This window comes from Drosophila teissieri, chromosome 2R (genome assembly GCF_016746235.2).
Source record: "Drosophila teissieri strain GT53w chromosome 2R, Prin_Dtei_1.1, whole genome shotgun sequence".
NCBI classification, from domain to species: Eukaryota; Metazoa; Arthropoda; class Insecta; order Diptera; family Drosophilidae; genus Drosophila; species Drosophila teissieri.
The window spans coordinates 14,177,537-14,195,914 of record NC_053030.1 but is presented as its reverse complement, the minus strand read 5'-3'; the positions used below and the strand labels follow the sequence as shown (position 1 = coordinate 14,195,914).

At 48.7% G+C, this 18,378-nt stretch overlaps 6 protein-coding genes across 10 annotated transcripts; 4 read left to right on the top strand and 2 right to left on the bottom strand.

Annotated features, from left to right (window-relative positions):
- Positions 1-295: 295 nt before the first annotated feature.
- LOC122614848 (ubiquitin-fold modifier-conjugating enzyme 1) lies at positions 296-1,075 on the top strand. Its single transcript, XM_043789522.1, has 3 exons — positions 296-519; positions 582-881; positions 942-1,075. The coding sequence occupies exons 1-3, from the start codon at positions 397-399 to the stop codon at positions 1,011-1,013; spliced, it is 495 nt and encodes a 164-aa protein (XP_043645457.1). The 5' UTR covers positions 296-396; the 3' UTR covers positions 1,014-1,075.
- LOC122614843 (transmembrane protein 131 homolog) lies at positions 1,060-6,261 on the bottom strand. The gene is made up of 3 exons (XM_043789513.1): positions 5,481-6,261; positions 1,722-5,424; positions 1,060-1,657 (listed from the first exon to the last, which is right to left on the bottom strand). The coding sequence occupies exons 1-3, from the start codon at positions 6,045-6,047 to the stop codon at positions 1,221-1,223; spliced, it is 4,707 nt and encodes a 1,568-aa protein (XP_043645448.1). The 5' UTR covers positions 6,048-6,261; the 3' UTR covers positions 1,060-1,220.
- A 473-nt stretch (positions 6,262-6,734) lies between these two features.
- On the top strand, positions 6,735-14,242 carry LOC122614845 (ATP-citrate synthase). Of its 5 annotated transcripts, none has more exons than XM_043789515.1 (9): positions 6,735-6,845; positions 8,070-8,235; positions 9,803-9,988; positions 10,050-10,776; positions 10,835-11,158; positions 11,691-11,889; positions 11,950-13,183; positions 13,247-13,587; positions 13,652-14,242. In XM_043789515.1, exons 2-9 carry the CDS (start codon positions 8,077-8,079, stop codon positions 13,818-13,820), a joined length of 3,339 nt encoding a protein of 1,112 aa, XP_043645450.1. In that variant the 5' UTR covers positions 6,735-6,845; positions 8,070-8,076; the 3' UTR covers positions 13,821-14,242. The 5 variants fall into 5 exon arrangements, with proteins under 5 accessions (XP_043645450.1, XP_043645452.1, XP_043645449.1 ...); XM_043789517.1 differs by lacking the exon at positions 6,735-6,845 and adding an exon at positions 7,773-7,968 and having other exon boundaries at positions 11,739-11,889; XM_043789514.1 differs by lacking the exon at positions 6,735-6,845 and adding an exon at positions 7,773-7,968.
- A 261-nt stretch (positions 14,243-14,503) lies between these two features.
- On the bottom strand, positions 14,504-15,466 carry LOC122614847 (transmembrane protein 208). The gene is made up of 4 exons (XM_043789521.1): positions 15,324-15,466; positions 15,103-15,258; positions 14,907-15,043; positions 14,504-14,849 (listed from the first exon to the last, which is right to left on the bottom strand). Exons 1-4 carry the CDS (start codon positions 15,327-15,329, stop codon positions 14,624-14,626), a joined length of 525 nt encoding a protein of 174 aa, XP_043645456.1. The 5' UTR covers positions 15,330-15,466; the 3' UTR covers positions 14,504-14,623.
- Positions 15,467-15,653: 187 nt separating this feature from the next.
- LOC122614846 (peroxisomal membrane protein 11B) lies at positions 15,654-16,681 on the top strand. Its single transcript, XM_043789520.1, has 2 exons — positions 15,654-15,941; positions 15,996-16,681. The coding sequence occupies exons 1-2, from the start codon at positions 15,764-15,766 to the stop codon at positions 16,547-16,549; spliced, it is 732 nt and encodes a 243-aa protein (XP_043645455.1). The 5' UTR covers positions 15,654-15,763; the 3' UTR covers positions 16,550-16,681.
- Positions 16,682-16,754: 73 nt separating this feature from the next.
- LOC122613910 (palmitoyltransferase ZDHHC3) lies at positions 16,755-18,349 on the top strand. The gene is made up of 4 exons (XM_043788327.1): positions 16,755-17,191; positions 17,360-17,581; positions 17,650-17,862; positions 17,933-18,349. The coding sequence occupies exons 1-4, from the start codon at positions 16,904-16,906 to the stop codon at positions 18,089-18,091; spliced, it is 882 nt and encodes a 293-aa protein (XP_043644262.1). The 5' UTR covers positions 16,755-16,903; the 3' UTR covers positions 18,092-18,349.
- The last annotated feature ends 29 nt before the right edge of the window (positions 18,350-18,378 follow it).

Genomic DNA, 18,378 nt, shown 5'->3' with positions numbered 1-18,378 from the left:
TGTTATACCCGATAGTGTAGTGATATATACGGAATATGTGATGGAAGTTGATTTCGAAAACAGTTCGGCGGCAAGTTATCGATAGGCAACTCAACAGTTGTTTTACCCAGTAGTTTAGTGGAATATATAAAATATTAAGCGGCAATCATGGATATTATTATAAGGTAGAATAAACTTGGTGCACAAATAATATTTGTTTAATATTCACTTTGTATCTACTAATTCAAGATATGAAAAAAGCATATTCCAAAAACGCCATGTACGGCGCCACTGCCTGCACCCACCTCGCTCAGCTGTTTCGGTTGTCTCTCTTGCACACATAACCGTGAACGTGTCAACCGAAGGCTTTTGTTTTTATTCCGCATTTTCCTTAATTTTGGTCATTTTCCGGACATAATGGTGGACGACAGCACTCGCAAAACGCTGAGCAACATTCCCCTGCTGCAGATTCGCGCAGGTCCGCGTGAAAAGGATGTGTGGGTGCAGCGGCTCAAGGAGGAGTACCAGGCACTAATTCAGGTGCATATACAGATTGCGATTGAGTTGTAGTCCATGGAACTAGTAACGTTTCCTCTTTGCAGTATGTGGAGAACAACAAGCAGTCCGGCAGCGACTGGTTCCGTCTGGAGTCCAACAAGGAGGGCACCAAGTGGTTCGGAAAGTGCTGGTACATGCACAACCTGTTAAAGTACGAGTTCGACGTGGAGTTCGACATTCCAGTGACGTACCCAACCACTGCGCCCGAGATTGCCCTTCCGGAACTTGATGGCAAGACGGCGAAGATGTACCGCGGCGGCAAGATCTGCCTGACAGATCACTTTAAGCCACTGTGGGCACGCAATGTTCCCAAGTTCGGTATCGCCCACGCTATGGCTCTGGGTGTAAGTACTCTAAGCAAATCAACGACTTCGATCGATCTTCTTAATCAATCCTTTTTACAGCTTGCTCCTTGGCTGGCCGTGGAGATTCCGGACCTCATCGAGAAGGGAATCATTACGTACAAGGAAAAGTAGCGAACTAAACTAGATGAAATTACTGGCAACAAAACAATGAACAAAGTTTGATACGAAAGTCATTTATCTTTGCGTTTATTAGTCAAAAGTCAAATTGGAAAAGATCATTCTGCGTTCCTTCATCGTCGCGTATCCTAGGTGTCTATGTGGTAAGAATTTCATTTGGTTGATTCGGTTTGATCAGTGAGCTTGCTCCTCGTCATTCCCTTAGTTCATGTGGTTATGGTTGTTGCGCTGTGATGACTGGCGCCAAGTATCCGACCAGATTGAGCTTGGCGAGGTAAAAGGATCGTACTGCGTGGGAAGGCTTTCGCCGGTTAGTCCAGCTCCAGTTCCAGATGCCGTTCCCGCTGAGCCCGGTTCTTGTGCAAGGTTGTGCGTCTGACGTGCGTTCTGCTCCAAACCTGGAGGAGGACGCATAACACCGATGCCGGGTGTGGCGTCGGGCCAGGTGGTGTATCCTAGTGGTGACCAGTTTGTGGTCCAGTTGCTCGGATCCATATTCGCAAGCAGCGAAATCTTTTCCTGCTGCCTCTGCTGAAACTCCAGTTTCTGGGCCTGCTGAAGAAGTAGCTGCTGTCGCATGACCAAGTCGCTCCGCTGCTCCCACTGCTGCTTTTCCCGCTCCCTCTGTTCGTAGATAGCTGTTCGAGTAACGGAAAAAATACATTAGGAACTTGTGAGCTTGTAATCGTTAATGTTACTTACCATCTGGTGTTATATAGTCCACCTCTGTGTTGGCAAAGAGCGAATTACTGGCCGTAGCTGAAAGTGGCTCCCACAGCGATGTCACCATTGGCGGCGTGGAGTTCTTCCGGTTGTCTCCGATCGGTCCGAGATCACTCGATGACGACGCGTGATTCCAATCGAAGCCATTGTCCGTGGGCGCCAATTGAGGGGTCCGAAGCACATCCCGGAAGGAGACGCGACTGCTCGTCTCCCAAGGATTGCTGATGCACTTCAGCGCATCTGGCGATTCTGGCGGCGACGCGCTGTTTGTGGTCTGTCCAAAATTCAACTTCTGGCGCTGTTTTCGCTCTGGCTTCTTGAATCCCACTCCAGCCCCCGTGCCATTTGTCAACTTTTGATCCTTCGAGCGGCGTTCTCTTTCCCGCTCTCTTCCTGGAGTTTTTCCCATTTTCTTGGCCGATCCGTTCTGTTCCTTGAGCACACGCGGTTCTGGTGGCTTGTTGGGCTTGGGCGATATGTTCTCCTGCTGGGGTGGACTCGATTTGGCCAACGACTTTTCGTGGTGCTCCACAACGGGGGTCGCGGGTTCTGGCTTTGGCTTGGTTGCCACTAGGACCGCTGCAGGTGTAGGTTTTACTTTCTTCTGGGGACGAACCTGAACTGAGATAGGAACTCCTTGGGGCGATGGCGTCGAAGATTTCTTAACGGGCTTTGCTTCCGACAAGGGAGCAGGAGCAGCAGCAGGAGGTGTAACTGGAGTGCTTACCACTGTCTTTGGTTTGGCTTTTTGTAGATGCTTGCTTAGCGCATTCATGTCCATGCTCCATGGTGACCAGGAGGACTTCGACTTTGACTTGGAATTCGTGGAATTCAGTACACTTCGCTTTCGTAGTTCCTTAAGTTGGCCATTTCTGACCTTCTGTTGCTGCTGCACAGTCTCTGCTTTAGCTGCCGCCTCCTCCGCCTGCAGCTTTACTATATTTCGTAAATTAAACGTAGGCTGCAATGGACCCTTGTTTCTGGCTGCATCGTAAGCATTCTGTTGAACCATTATGGCCTTTGCATCAAAGACAGCCGCCACCAAAACCAGTCCGAAGCTGGCGAGTAGCACTATAAGAGCGGCGTTTTTTAGGGAGGTTTCCCATCCAGGTCTAGCCAAAAAAGACGCACATAGTTCCACACTTTCCGCGGGCATTTGTGCTAAAAGTATATAGCTTATATCGTAGGTAAGGTTCGTTAGCAGCGTAAGGGATCGTTTTACCCTCGAGGTAGTAAAGTCTGCGCTAAAAGCAATCTCCACTTTTTTAGTTTCGTTCTCGCCCAGATCGAATCCCGCGCAATCCATCACCTTAAAGCCGAAGTCCTCACAGGGCAGAGAGCCAACAAGGAATCCCTCGATCCTTATTGGGATGACACCCGAGTTGCGGGCCGTGAAACTGCGAGTTACTACCACTGCTTCATTGCCAGACTGACAGCCCTGAAATTGGTCGGTGGCCATCTCAAAGAGCAGCGGCGAGGCGGCTCCTGGGCGCCGATTTCCAAAACGGAACTGCGACTGCACGGCACGGGCCTGGAGCCACACAGCCTCATACAGCGTAAGATTGCTTCTCACGTGCAGCAGGGTACAGTATTTCTCTGGTAGCTGAGCACTAAAAGTGATGGGGATGTTTAAGCTGGCGCCTCCAGGCAGCAGAATGGGATCTCCGGCTTCAGGCAGGGAAAACACCTCTCTATCTGTCAGATAGCAACTTGTTGAGCTCACGTCTATAACTTCGTGTGGTAACGATAGCTGCGTACGGCGCGCAAAGGCCGGATCTGATAAAAAGTAATCAAGCAGGAGCGGACTCTGCGAAGGATTCGTCAGCGTTATCCACTGGCGCTGCACCTGGCCAACCTCAATAGCCGGAGTAGGTGGAATAGGCTGAAACTGTACCAGCTTCGGCCACTCAATCGTTATCGAAAAGTCCAACTCCAGCGGCGGTAGCTCTTCGCTGTGCAGCGTGAGTGACATAGATGACAGTTGGCGTCGCAACTGCCTAAAGAGTTCTGTGCGCTGTCTCAACTCCACTCCATCATAGAGGAGATTATTGTTGATAACGCCACCGTTGCCATTCCCTCCTCCTGGCACGCTGGGGAAGATGGCTAGATCGTTAGTGGACTCCTTTATGTAGCAATTATTTCGACACACGGAGGACGGGTCAAAGTAAATGCGTCCAACTTTGGTCAGCGTTTGCGGAGCAATCGTAGTGCCCTTTGCGTTAAAGTCCTTGAAGCGCAATCCCACCGGAAGAGCAAAGGATATACCCTTTACGTGTACCGGGTGTGTGAAGCTCGACCGGATGCTGAGCACGGCAGTGCACATTTTACCAGGAAAGCAGTTCTTAAAGTTGAGTTGCTCCTGCTCAATCTCTAAGTGGCCCACAGAGGCCTCGAACTTAACGCGGACGCGTATTACCTCGTAGGGCGTCCAAACCTTAAGGGTTCCAAACGTGGCATCCGCTTCGTACGTCTGAATGGCCACTTTAAATACGGCACTCTCACCGGCGCGAATCTCTGTGCATAAATGCCAGCCCATAGTCTCGTTTTCGACACTTACCGGTTGGCCGATTGCCGTGGCGCGACAACCCAGGAAGGTGCTTTGCGAGTAGACAGTTTTTGGATGCTTGAAGAACCAGTTGGTGATTCTAACGGGCACTGGATTGTCGTTCCTCAGGATCACGAATCCGTCGCGCGACATCTCAGCGAATGGCACAGTACCCAGATCTAGCTCCAGGTTATATGCCGCGTTCTCCAGTGATTCCTGGCGAAAGTTAAGCACAATTGGCTGCGTGGAAACATGTAAACGTCCACTGCATGATACCAATGGAAGTTTAAAGACCGTGACGTTCGTTTCAATCCTCAAATAGGATTTAAACGCCACTTGGTCGTTTAGCAGATTTAGCCGCAGGAGCTCAACAGATTCGCCTGGCTGAAGCAGTATCCTGGGATCGCCCACTAGGGCTACTTCTAAAATGGATTCATCAATGGGCTCTGTGAGACTTACGTTAAACAGAATGAGGGGCATTGCGAAGTTGTTTCGCACCACCAGCGAGCGCTTTCTTTCCAGCGGTTCACCTTCGCCGCCTTCTGGCGAAGTTGTGACAAATCTGGTGGCATTACTGTCGAAGTAAAGCCCTCCATGGAAGATCTCCGCTCGCACCAGCACTGTGAACGGCTGATCCGCGCCAGGACTGGAACTGGACTGGTTACTGTTGATCACCAGCAGATCATTAATGGTTTCGTCGCCTTCGAACAGGCTGGGGTCCAACACTATACTTGTGTTGTTTGCGTCAAACGAGAGACCCGGAATCTGGCGAAGGTAACTGCCGAAGAGAAGGCGGCTCTCATCGTTCCGAACATCCAGCTTGAACTGTAGTGCATCCGGAGCGTTTAAAGTGGCCACACGGCCAAAGTCCGCCAGTGGATTGCGTGCGTAGGCAGAATGCCGTGGCAGGATCTCAAACTCGACGGGGATAACCAGGACATTTTCGTGGCCGAGATCCAGTTCCTGCTCTGCAATTTTGATGCGTATGTAGGCGCTGTGATTGCCAGCTGTGCGGCCATGGAAGGATATCCTAATGACCGGCTTTAACGTGTGTGGCGGAATTTCCCACAGATTTTGAGGGCCTTCCGAGCCACCGCTGGGCAACTCTAACTGAAATTCACCGCCGCTGCTGTATATCTAAAAAAGAGCATGGTAGTGAGTAATGTAAGTACGGAGAGTTGAATAAACCCTACCTCAAGTATCTGCAGCGGCCGCTCGTGCGGGTTGTACATGTGAATCTCTGGCGTGAGTGTCGCATTCATAGGCGCCTTGATACCCACCAACGGCTTCAGGCGGTACGGGCACTCACTGCCCTCGCCCTGTACCGCCAACTCGGCCTGGCCGAAGGAGGTGTGAATGAGAAGGTCGGCGGCAATGGCGCCCAGCTGCCGCGGTAGGAATACCACGTTGAAAGTGGTATTGCCTTGGGGCGGCACTTCTCTAGTGCCCAGGAAGCTGCTGTAGAACGCCGGACTTGGTCCGGCCACCGCGTTCAGCTGGAGAGTTCGGTTGGAGTGCTGATTGAACAGTGTCACCGTTTGAGAACGCGCCTGGCCGACGGACCACGTTCCAAAGTCTAGACGGGACGGCACAAGCCGAAGGTCCCCCAAATCGTGGATTGGTGCCTTCTGCAGCCCCAGGAAAGTCTCCTGAAGGACCTTTTCACCTTTGGCGCCCAAAGTGAGAAGGAAGATCAGGATGAGCAGGATGGGCTCTGCAAATATTCGCAAAAGCGGCCTCATCTGGACTTGTGTGGGCATGGCGTGCGTTTCCCGTGATCCTGGGATGCTGTGTGTGTGTGTGTTTGTGTGGGCGGCGATGGCGCTGCTCCTGGTTCCCGACTTCCTGTCCAGCTGCTAGTCTAATTTGGGGTTTCCTTGGCGCTGCGCTTTATTTATATTATCCAATATCGCTGGCCAAAAATTATTATCGCTTTTCGGTGTGACCGCCGTGGAATAGATAAAACATACCATCCGGCACAGGGAAATACTAATCATATGCTCACTTAAAAAATATACCAATAATCCACAGGATCCTTTTTCGAGGCGCAGCAGGTGGCTGCATAAAATATTTGATTTCTTTTTCAATTCAATTTTTAATTACACTTTCAAAGTTAATAGGATCGCGTGATAGACTTGTGGCGTATTTTCAAAATGATATGTCGATTTCAATAGGCATTAAACATAGTTTCGAAACAGATTCTTAAAATGTGTGATATCTTTATATTAGAATCGATATATATGTCCTTGTATACCTTAAAAGTTATTAATATAGGGCAGTAGCTCTGCAAATTCATGTTCTTGTTGTTAGTTCTTCCGCATCGAGTTCTCACTGTACATAGTTCGATATACTGTTGCGCAGTCTTTTGAAGCGCGCCAAAAAGTATGCTACCAATAAAATGGATACCAAAATGTATCGGCATGTATTCGAGGGAAAACAGTGAAAGAGCTATCGAAATTTGGCCACCGCTAGTTTATAAGAAACGACAACCAAAAGAAAGTTGCAGTTTAGTTTACGTGTTAAAATTAATCGCAGGTCGTGAAGCTGATTTAACTAAAGTGAGTGCCCCCGACCTCCGTTAAGATACCCGCGTATAATCCACCCTCAATATCATTGAAAAGTGACGAGTACAATGGAAAACATGAGCAGAAGAAATTTCGCACAGATCGCTCGGCTTGCTCCACGCACTTACACACACTTGCACTCGCGCACAATCACACACACACACACTAAAATCACATATCCGCTGAATATTGCAGAAATATTAATGCGAAAATCAGCAAGCATTTTGCAATAATTAGTGGCGAAGATTAACAGCTATTTGACCTACGAATGGTGATGCAACAACCTTATTGATTTTGCCCACTTTCACCGCTTACAACATTTTAGTTTGGGTTTCGGTTTCGGATTCCGATTCAGTTTCGTATTTAGTGTTTTAGTTTCACCAGCACGGCAGCCAATTTGCATACGCATCGGCAAGGCGTGAACTTCGTTTCCAGATGTAAATTAGATCGTGTGTACTTGCAAAGTCACCACCCATCACCCTCCTTCAATGTGCGCTCTTTATCGAATTAGATTCCATGCCATTTCCGAATTGCTAGCCACTGGCTCTTGGCTCTTTAGGTATTTGGGAGAAAGTTCGGCCCTCAGCCAAATTGACCCACTGTCTAACTGGGCTTGGACATCGCTGCAGTGACATGTTGATAACCGGTTCCGCGCAAGGTGCTTCCCCCCACCACACTCAATGGTCCAGGGCCCGATCCCGTTGCAGACCTAATCTCTGGGAAACCAGATGGAGAGCGAGAGCTGCCAGTCAGCACACATACATACCAACCAGTCAACACATCAGCCGAAAATTCTAAACGACCCGAAGCCCTGGAGCCGCGAAGCTAGAGCCGAGGCAACGCTACGAAATCGAAAACGAAATCAGAATACGCCTGTTGCTGGCTCATTTTCATGGCTGGTGCTGTCGCGCATTCGATTTCAGTTTACTCCCAGACCCGACGACGTGCAGGTTGATTAACTAGCTGCCCAGCCCAGTCTGAAGCTAACCACCCAAAGCTGAAGCCCAGCACGCACACTTTGAAACGTACTCGAAACCTATTGCACCTGCACACAGTCGCGCTCTAATCAATTCTAAGTAAATAAATCAAAGTTTGAAAGTACAGGCAAAGTCAAACGGTACGCGCGAACACATGAGAGACCCTCCTTTATTTGTCTTTGAAGAAGGCCATTAAATCTTAATTGATTTGTTTTTATATATATTTATATATATTCTGCAGCTTCATCATGTCGGCGAAAGCAATCACCGAGGCCTCCGGCAAGGACATCCTGAACCGCCATCTCAACAACCATGGCGCCGGCGCGGCCACCTGCCGTTTTGCGACAGTAAACTCCACGACAGATTGGTCCAAGCTCGCCGTTGACCATCCCTGGCTGCTTACCACGGTGAGTGCCAGTTAAAAATAGCCGCGGAACTCGCGGAACCCGCGGAACTCGGCGATTGCGAATCAGCCGATATGTAGGAACAACAATTGGGCCAGCGACAACAAACGCTCGGCGGGATTGTCATTGAACTTGACCTCGTGGTGGACGCTTCACCACCACGCCGATGTCGAATGACTAAGCGCGGCTCCTGATAAGAGCGAATTGGGCGGCAGTCGTGCGAGTTGATCGCTGCAATCTGCGGCGTAGACGGACGGGCGCGGGCCCAGACGGACAGCTCACCCCATGGCGCACTAAGGTTTTTATCAGATTGCCGGGGTTCTAGTCCCAGTCGCAGGTCGCGTGGCATGGCGTGGTCTTGGCCCGGTTGGTTATCCGCCGGCGGATCGGCTCAGGCTCACCTCATTTGCGAACACGATAAGCGTGCGTGGAGATTGGGATTCTCGATCACGCACCTATCTCTGATTGACCTTCCGATCGATAGTGGAAATTTTGGGCTGTAGCCAAGTACTTATCTTAAGTGGGCCATACGGGGAAGCAAACGTGTTCCGTTTTTTTTTTTAGAAAACCTTTATCATTGAAATCCATATGTTTGAAATCTTATCATCAAGTTATTCGTTTATTTGGGAGCGTCTCAATTTATTGGCCTTATCTAGCATTGTTGCGCGACCTGAATTTATAATGTATAAATCGAATTCTTAATGCAGTTGTTGTTGAAATCCAAGAACTTTAAAGTGGCAGAGTGTTGTTATGTCGATTGGGTTATTCCCTGAACCACTATCTTTCAAACAATTTTCGCAAAATAATATATTCTATTGAAAGCCGATCAGTAAACACTTATCTTTAAGTTGTTTGTTGACTTTAGAGGGAGCGTCCATATTCAAAGATAGGATTGTGAAACTCTCATTATCGGGAATGTTTCTTGATCTATGCCATAAAGATAAATAGTATTAACTGCTAATTTATAAATGCTTTAACTCTGATCCTCAATTTATGATTGAATAGGCATATTGTCACTTTTATTAGATTACTGATAAAGATGTTTACCACTCTGAAGAGGAATAAGCAAACAATCACACACAATACAACTAGCTTTATATTAGTTAATGCTAAATAGTGGCCTTAATTTGCACTTAGGTATTTAGTTTAATATTTTAATCTCGTTCTTTATACATATGCCATTAAGAAAAAAATAATGGGAGTTCTTTCGGCTTTAATTACACGACAAAGTGTATCGCCTGACGACTCGGATGATATTTCGTAGTCGGACTGTTTGCTCAATTTACACTCGTACGATCTTCTAATAAGCATATGAGATGTGTTTTTTTGTGTAGGCACAAGTACAAGTTCGGGTAAGGGTACGAGCACTGGACTGGCATTGTCATTGCCAATGACGCGGGAACGACCCCTGATGTTATCGGCTGATCTTTTCGACAGATGCTGATCGTTGGAACCGGCTTTTTTACTGACGCCGAGATCAGAAAGCTCAGGTTCAACGATTTGTCGCTTATTTCATTTATATTTATATTTAGTGCACATTTAATTATCGCCTTTCTTTCCTTTGTTGCAGCCGCTGGTGTGCAAGCCCGATCAACTTATCAAGCGCCGTGGAAAGCTGGGACTAATTGGCGTCAAGAAGAACTTTGAGCAGGTGAAGCAGTGGATTGGCGAGCGTCTCAACAAGGACCAGAAGATCGGAAATGCCGTGGGAAAGCTCAGGAACTTTATCATCGAGCCTTTTGTGCCCCATACGGATGTGAGTTCTCAAATGGTTAAATATGCGTATATATACTTAACATTAATATCTAATCCATTAGGCTGAGGAGATGTACGTGTGCATCTACTCGCACCGCGCCGCAGACACCATTCTGTTCTACCACCAGGGTGGTGTTGATATTGGCGATGTGGATGCTAAGGCCGTGAAGTTGGACGTGCCTGTGAATTCCTCTCTGTCGCTAGCCGACGTGAAGAGCAAGCTGTTGAAGGAGGTCAAGGACGCTGGCACCAAGGAGCGCATTGCCAAGTTTGTCAGCGCATTGTACACAACCTATGTAGACCTGTATTTCACATATCTGGAGATAAACCCTCTGGTGGTAACAGCCGACAATTTGTACATCTTGGATTTGGCGGCTAAGTTGGATTCGACAGCTGATTTTATCTGCCGTCCCAAATGGGGCGAGATTGACTATCCTCCTCCGTTTGGTCGAGATGCCTATCCCGAGGAGGCCTACATCGCCGACCTGGACGCCAAGAGCGGAGCTTCGCTGAAGCTGACGATCCTTAATCGTAACGGTCGCATCTGGACGATGGTGGCGGGCGGTGGCGCCAGTGTTATTTACTCGGACACCATCTGTGACTTGGGTGGAGCGTCCGAACTGGCCAATTATGGCGAATACAGTGGAGCTCCATCCGAGCAGCAGACGTACGAGTACGCAAAGACGATTCTCAATCTGATGACCTCCTCTCCAAAGCATCCCGATGGCAAGGTGCTGATTACTGGAGGAGGCATTGCGAACTTTACCAATGTAGCAGCGACCTTCCAAGGTGAGAGATTAATTCCGTATCTAATCAGCAATCCATCTAAATGTAATACTTTGTGCAGGCATCATCACCGCCCTGCGCGAGTTCCAGCCGAAGCTAGTCGAACACAATGTATCGATCTTTGTGCGACGCGCTGGACCCAACTATCAGGAAGGTCTCCGCAAGATGCGCGACTTTGGCAGCACCCTAGGCATCCCACTGCACGTTTTCGGACCCGAGACCCACATGACCGCTATTTGCGGTATGGCTCTGGGCAAGCGACCTATTCCCCAAACGGCAAGCGTTGAGTTCTCGACGGCCAACTTCCTGCTGCCCGGTGGACAGCAGGCCCAGGCAGATCTCAAGGCGGCCAGCGATGCCTCTGAGGCTTTGGGCTCCGGTTCCGGTAAGTAGAGAGGAATGAATTGTGATGTAGCTGGGTTTTTTATAAGTTTGTGTGCGGCTAACCCGGGATTTCACTAGTCCATTTTAGCTGTATTTCAATGAAATTTTTGTATACCGCTAAGAATTGCAATGCATCGATCGACCTCACTTATCTGATCTCTCTCTCTTTTCTCTCTTTGTATTTTGTATGTTTGCATTGCTCGCCCTCGACTACAACGACAACGAAATTTGTCGCCACACTCACCAAAAAATTATAAAAATATCCACATAACCTCCACCAAATTATTAACAAAACCAAATATGAAACAAATTTGAAATGCTCGTTTGGCCAACCGATCTGCACTTGATCTGATCCGATTCCGCACGATCTGATCCCTCATAACCCCGTGTTCGTGTAATGTGTGTGTTTGTGTATCGTTCTGGTTTGTCAAACTTCTACACGTCCTGATCTCGCTCTCTGCTCCTCCATCATCATCCAATCGATTCGCGACATCGATCTCGACTCGTTTTTCGACTCGTTCCATTTGGGATAGCTCTGAGCCCGACCGCAGCTAAACCGATTAAACTACCACCTATCTCAGCAGATGAGGGCGACAGCGCGGGCATCTCCGGTGCTCAGCGCAACGGATCGAGTCTGAACCGAAAGTTCTTCTCCAACACCACCAAGGCGATTGTGTGGGGCATGCAGCAGCGGGCGGTGCAGTCGATGCTCGACTTTGACTTTATCTGCAGGTTGGTCTACCTCTACTTTTAATAATTGTATCGTATACTTATATTTACATATTTTCTCAGACGCGATGAGCCTTCTGTGGTGGCAATGGTGTATCCCTTCACCGGCGATCACAAGCAGAAGTACTACTGGGGTCACAAGGAAATTCTTATTCCCGTCTACAAGAAAATGTCTGACGCCATTCATAAGCACAAGGAGGTCGACGTTATGGTCAACTTTGCTTCCATGCGCAGTGCGTACGAGTCTACGCTAGAGGTGCTCGAATTCCCCCAGATCCGGACTGTGGCTATCATCGCTGAAGGCATTCCGGAGAACATGACTCGAAAGCTCATTATTGAGGCGGATAAGAAGGGTGTGGCAATCATTGGACCCGCAACTGTGGGAGGCGTTAAGCCCGGTTGCTTTAAGATTGGCAACACCGGCGGTATGCTGGACAACATTCTGCACTCGAAACTCTACCGTCCAGGCAGTGTTGCTTATGTTTCGCGCTCCGGTGGAATGTCCAACGAGCTGAACAATATCATCTCAAAGGCCACCGACGGCGTGATCGAGGGCATTGCCATTGGAGGTGATCGGTACCCAGGATCGACCTTCATGGATCACATTCTGCGTTATCAAGCCGATCCGGAGACCAAGCTGATCGTCCTTCTTGGAGAGGTTGGTGGAACCGAGGAGTACGACGTGTGTGCCGCTCTGAAGGACGGACGCATTACCAAGCCTCTGGTGGCCTGGTGCATTGGTACCTGCGCCAGCATGTTTACTTCGGAAGTCCAGTTTGGCCATGCCGGTTCCTGCGCGAACTCTGACCGCGAGACGGCTACAGCGAAGAACAAGGGCCTGCGAGATGCCGGCGCCTACGTTCCAGATTCGTTCGACACGCTGGGTGAACTCATCCACCACGTATACGGCGAGCTGGTAAAGACCGGTCGTGTAGTGCCGAAGGAGGAGGTGCCACCACCAACTGTGCCCATGGATTACTCGTGGGCCCGCGAGCTGGGTCTTATTCGCAAGCCCGCTTCATTCATGACGTCGATCTGCGACGAGCGTGGCCAGGAGCTGATCTACGCAGGAATGCCGATCAGCGAGGTCCTTAGCAAGGACGTCGGCATTGGCGGTGTCATCTCACTGCTATGGTTCCAGCGCTGCCTGCCTTCCTACGTGTGCAAGTTCTTCGAGATGTGCCTGATGGTCACTGCGGATCACGGTCCCGCAGTTTCTGGAGCACACAACACTATTGTGTGCGCCCGTGCTGGCAAGGACCTGGTGTCCTCAGTTGTCAGCGGTCTCCTGACCATCGTAAGTTAATTCATCCGGATTTACTTTTGCAACATAGACTGTAACCCTTATTTACCTTTTTAGGGCGATCGATTCGGAGGAGCACTGGACGGATCCGCTCGTCAGTTCTCTGAGGCATACGACACCAACCTGCACCCAATGGAGTTCGTAAACAAGATGCGCAAAGAGGGAAAGCTTATCCTGGGTATTGGCCATCGTGTAAAGTCCATTAATAACCCCGATGTGCGCGTGAAGATCATTAAGGAGTTCGTGCTGGAGAACTTCCCTGCGTGTCCACTTCTCAAGTACGCCTTGGAGGTGGAGAAGATTACCACCAACAAGAAACCGAATCTTATCCTCAATGTGGACGGTGTGATAGCCACCGCATTCGTGGACATGCTGCGTAACAGCGGCTCATTTACCAGGTGAGCAAATGGCACGTCTGTTGAACTTGGGTACAGAGACTAACTGACTCCATTGCACTTTTAGTGAGGAAGCACAGGAGTACATTAATGTGGGCGCCATCAACTCGTTGTTCGTTCTGGGTCGCAGCATAGGATTTATTGGCCACTACATGGATCAGAAACGTCTCAAACAGGGCCTGTACCGCCATCCGTGGGACGACATCTCGTACGTCATTCCCGAGCAGTACAACTAAGGCGTGCAGATGGAGCCGCGACGATGTTATATATATATTTACGTATATACAAGCATATATATTATTCGGATGTTGTTGTAGTTAAGCACAGATGTATGATGTTAGGCAAAGAGGCCACCCGCTCCACTGGCTGGAAGGATCCATTGCGGTCTATTCGCGCATGTAACTCTCCCCAGATCCCTATCCCTCTCACTTAACCTGCATTTAAAGTTCTTAAGTTACCATCATTACCCTCGTTGTTTTTGTAAGCGCTGCGTGTCCGGAGCCCTGTGGGGTTTTGGAATCTAGACCTAGTGAAATCTAGTGCTCCGAGCCGCACAACACACCATTACCCGGCATAACATTATTTGATACTTTTATACTTTAGTTTGGATGCTCACAATTGTCTAGACAACAAGAGAATAAATTGTTGCAAAAGCTTACTTTTATTTTTGTCACCATTCCTTACTATTTATTCTTTTAATCCCACGCTTCCTTTGCCAGCATCTCGAAGAGAAACGGACACTGCACTAGTTCCTGCTGCACTGAAGCACATTTATTTATAAACAATTACACGAATATTTACAATGCACAAAAAATCGGAGGCAGCCTTGAGGAAATGCAATTTACCTCGCAAAGCTTGCGTCTTTGAAAATTCACCGCAATTAAATCGCACAAATGCTTTGACTAACTAAAACAATGGATTGTCTTTTGTCTCTAGCAGTTTAATTTGCTGAACAATTAACAATTTGGAAACGCACACACAACTAATCTCATTAAAACCAGGAACCCCTTAACCACCAGACCACCTCGGAAGGTGGCTTCTATCTCATGCGACGCATTTTGCGCTCCATCTTTTTTTGCTTTTTCTCGTCGACCTCGGGATTCTCGTCCTGGGCGTTTCGCTGCGACAGCCAGGGCTGAATGATGCTGCCCCAGAGCATCCATCCAGCTCGGATGGGCGCCAAAAGCAGCACCAGCCAGAAGTAGTTTGAGATGAGGGCCAGCAGGAGGGTGCCGGAAGTAAGGATGATCAGATCCTTGACGTTTCTGCGAGAATAATCTTGTGTAAGTTAGGTGCTGCAAAACTTCATCGGGCGCACTTACTCCGCGATGCCGCCTTCCATATTTAAGTCGCTGCCGGAGTCCAACAGAGCACCGCTCTCAGAGTATTTAGCCTTTGACATGAACGCCATAAACTGGTAGGAGCTCCCCAGGATCAGCAACGACAGAATGTGCATTAGCTGAAAAAGAAGAAGAAACTGATAATTGAGTTCATGGAAAAGGACTTTCGATGACCTACCACTGAGGTTGTGCTGACTTCGAAGACTAGGAAACTGAGGAGCAGGGCGGGTGCAGCGCATCCAATGGCCATGTTCCGGTAGAAAGCCAGCGTAGTCTTGTTTTCCTCCACGATTTGCTTGGCGCCTTTCGTGCCCTGTTTACCCTTTTGCTGGGGCTGAAAGTAGACAAACGGTTTTATGTAATCCTTGAGAACGTCATCCCTGTGCTAATTACACTTACAGCCATGGTGGGATTGCAAGTTGTGTGTCAGCTATTTCCAAATCTAAAATCGGACCACTATTTACGTGGCGACGTCTTCGACTCAACAAAAAGGTGTTGGAACAACAGTGTTGGGAAACGTAGGCGACACTTATGACAGACATGGACGTAGACGAAAACTGGTGCTAGGGATTAATCATAAGCTTTAACACTTTAATGAGCAATTACTTAGGCAATTAATTTATTTTAAATTGCTTTTATAATAACCTCATTTGTAATATATTTCTGTACCCACAAAGTATTAAACCTACGCCCATGGCCACCCGTATTTAAAAAATACCTTGCCATTCACAACGAAGCGGCAAATCAGCTGCGGTACCCTCAGCTAAACAAACGACCTTTGGATTTTGGATTTAGCTTAATTTTGAATTTAGCTGCACAAAAAGCTGTGCGGTCACAACATGAATATGGATAGACTAGTGCAGTTGAACAATCAGGCTGGCGGACGGGACAAGATCGCCCGACTCATCCAGTATGCCTCGCGTGCAATGTGGGACTCGCTGGAATCCGCCAATTCTAGTCCAGCGCTTGTTGACAATTTCAAGACGATTGAATACATCCTGAGCACTTTCCGTAAATGTAGGTATTCTAATGCACTCCTTAACCTACCTAGTTAATCCCATTTTTACTCAGTACTCCGCTTTGGAAAGTGCGTTGATGTGTTCTACAGCGCTCTAAAGACCATTCATCATCCGGATCTGAATATCCGTGTGACGCTCACCTTGAGTAAGCTGTCACAATCGCTGTTCCTCTTCGCCGACCACTTCCTCTGGTTGGCCAGGACGGGATTGACGGCGGTGAACGCCAAGCGCTGGTCCAACATCGCCAACAAGTACTGGCTTTTCTCCATCATCATGAACCTGTGTCGGGACTTCTACGAGATCCTGAGAGTATTGGACCTGCATCGATCCGGCTGCAAGGGCGGTATCTCGCGCTGCCGCATCCCCACGAGCATCAATTCGCCGGAGGACTTCAAGCGCCTTGCCCTGCAGTCGTACGTGCTGGTGCAGGGGCACAAGGACATAGTCGTGGACACGGTGAAGAATGTGTGCGACTTCTTCATACCGCTCACGGCTCTGGGCTACACGAGTCTCACGCCCCGGACAATTGGACTCCTGGGGGCAATTTCATCGCTGGCCGGACTCTGGGCTCTGCTCGAACCAAAGGCCAAGCTAACGCCTGCATAACACCTGATATTGGAAACCTTGTAGATAAGGGCCCGTATTTCCTTGTATCTATTTTAAGTGTTGTATGTATTGTATTTGTATTTGTGCTCGGATTAAGCTGAAAGATAAACGAACGATTTTATGAAACCGTCACCACCTTACTTATCCTCACCCTGCCAGAGCTCCCGGGCGAATGGCAAACAGCTGACGCCATCTCCGCGGACGCGAATGGCACATTTCTACGGTTGTGTTTTTTTTTCGTTTGCGTTTGCCATTTATCAAACGCTTTTTGGCTAATGGTCGGCAGTCCGGTGGCGTTATCACGGAATTGACGATACCGATGCGTCACCTGTGCGTGGGCTGCATACGGACACCATGAACTACTCCTACTCCGCGCTGTCGCCCGGCGGTAGCGGTGGATTCGGTGGCGTTGACCAGCACAACCGATGCTGCGGAAATAAGGCCTGGTGCGTCAAGGACATCTGCGGCATTGTGTGCGTGATCATGACCTGGCTCCTTATTTTGTTCGCCGAGTTCGTGGTCATGCGCCTGATCCTCGTGCCCAGCAACTATACCGTGTTCAGCACCATCAACATGATCATATTCCAGGCTCTCGCCTTCCTGGCCTTCGCCTCGCACATACGCACAATGCTCTCTGACCCGGTAAGTTTTTGGTGGCCCCTTTTTCCTTATCTGTATGGCAATTGTGCTTAATAAGCATGAGTTTTGAACAGAATTTATAGAACTAAACCAAATAAATTAAACATTTTCTTCATTATCTTCATCAATTATCTTATAAATTCTGATTATTATCTGCCCCAACAAATTTAGGGTGCTGTACCGCGCGGTAATGCCACCAAGGAGATGATCGAGCAGATGGGCTACCGCGAGGGTCAAATGTTCTACAAGTGTCCCAAGTGCTGCAGCATTAAGCCGGAGCGGGCTCATCACTGTTCCGTCTGCCAGCGCTGCATCCGCAAGATGGATCACCACTGTCCGTGGGTGAATAATTGCGTGGGCGAGAACAACCAAAAGTACTTTGTGCTCTTCACCGTAAGTGCATCTCTTTTACCATTTCAACCTGACAATTAATGGCTCTTCCTCTGGCTGTCGATTTGTAGTTCTATATCGCTTCGATCTCCGTGCACACGCTCTTCCTGGTGCTCACCCAGTTCGCGGAGTGCGTAAAAAACGACTGGCGCACCTGCTCGCCGTACTCTCCACCGGCCACTATATTCCTGCTGCTCTTTCTCACCTTCGAGGGCCTTATGTTCGGCATATTCACCATCATCATGCTGGCCACTCAGCTGACGGCTATCCTAAACGATCAGACGGTGGGTGCTTTGCTTGCTCTCTCTGCACGAGATTTTACGGATAACTTTCTCGTATTCCTCTCTCCAACAGGGCATCGAACAGCTGAAGAAGGAGGAGGCCCGCTGGGCCAAGAAATCGCGCCTTAAGAGCATCCAGTCGGTGTTCGGACGCTTCTCGTTGGCCTGGTTTTCACCGTTCACGGAGCCTTCGTGCCGCACAAGGTTCAACTCACACTTCTATTCGGTCTGAGGGAAGCAATCGGAATGCGGATTAGCTTAATCGAACAATACTAACCAAACTAACAAACGTACAAGGCAACAAGTTGTCGCTACTTGTTGCGCCGCTGAGTGCAATTTTTGTAATTTGCAATTGCTATTTTTCGATCAATTGTCAACTATATATTTACTACAAATCGTATGTGTGTGTTTAGGCCTAAGCGAAGGAATTAAATGTTCATTGCCGTGGCCGGGTGAAGATGTGTACTTACCTGAGAGCCCTTCTAAACAACTTGTGTACACTTTGTATTTATTATTAAA

Excerpts from the sequence above, each read along its gene's own strand:
- LOC122614848 (XM_043789522.1), top strand. The coding sequence starts at position 397 with ATGGTGGACGACAGCACTCGCAAAACGCTGAGCAACATTCCCCTGCTG. Across the intron at positions 520-581 it reads AGTACCAGGCACTAATTCAG|TATGTGGAGAACAACAAGCA; the intron begins GTGCATATACAG and ends TCCTCTTTGCAG. Across the intron at positions 882-941 it reads CCCACGCTATGGCTCTGGGT|CTTGCTCCTTGGCTGGCCGT; the intron begins GTAAGTACTCTA and ends TCCTTTTTACAG.
- LOC122614843 (XM_043789513.1), bottom strand. The coding sequence starts at position 6,047 with ATGCCCACACAAGTCCAGATGAGGCCGCTTTTGCGAATATTTGCAGAG. Across the intron at positions 5,425-5,480 it reads GGCCGCTGCAGATACTTGAG|ATATACAGCAGCGGCGGTGA; the intron begins GTAGGGTTTATT and ends GCTCTTTTTTAG. Across the intron at positions 1,658-1,721 it reads GGACTATATAACACCAGATG|CTATCTACGAACAGAGGGAG; the intron begins GTAAGTAACATT and ends TTACTCGAACAG.
- LOC122614845 (XM_043789515.1), top strand. The coding sequence starts at position 8,077 with ATGTCGGCGAAAGCAATCACCGAGGCCTCCGGCAAGGACATCCTGAAC. Across the intron at positions 11,159-11,690 it reads GGCTTTGGGCTCCGGTTCCG|CTCTGAGCCCGACCGCAGCT; the intron begins GTAAGTAGAGAG and ends CATTTGGGATAG. Across the intron at positions 13,184-13,246 it reads TCAGCGGTCTCCTGACCATC|GGCGATCGATTCGGAGGAGC; the intron begins GTAAGTTAATTC and ends TTACCTTTTTAG.
- LOC122614847 (XM_043789521.1), bottom strand. Across the intron at positions 15,044-15,102 it reads AAGTCAGCACAACCTCAGTG|CTAATGCACATTCTGTCGTT; the intron begins GTAGGTCATCGA and ends CTTCTTTTTCAG. Across the intron at positions 14,850-14,906 it reads ATGGAAGGCGGCATCGCGGA|AAACGTCAAGGATCTGATCA; the intron begins GTAAGTGCGCCC and ends TTATTCTCGCAG.
- LOC122614846 (XM_043789520.1), top strand. The coding sequence starts at position 15,764 with ATGAATATGGATAGACTAGTGCAGTTGAACAATCAGGCTGGCGGACGG. Across the intron at positions 15,942-15,995 it reads CCTGAGCACTTTCCGTAAAT|TACTCCGCTTTGGAAAGTGC; the intron begins GTAGGTATTCTA and ends ATTTTTACTCAG.
- LOC122613910 (XM_043788327.1), top strand. The coding sequence starts at position 16,904 with ATGAACTACTCCTACTCCGCGCTGTCGCCCGGCGGTAGCGGTGGATTC. Across the intron at positions 17,192-17,359 it reads GCACAATGCTCTCTGACCCG|GGTGCTGTACCGCGCGGTAA; the intron begins GTAAGTTTTTGG and ends CAACAAATTTAG. Across the intron at positions 17,582-17,649 it reads AGTACTTTGTGCTCTTCACC|TTCTATATCGCTTCGATCTC; the intron begins GTAAGTGCATCT and ends GTCGATTTGTAG.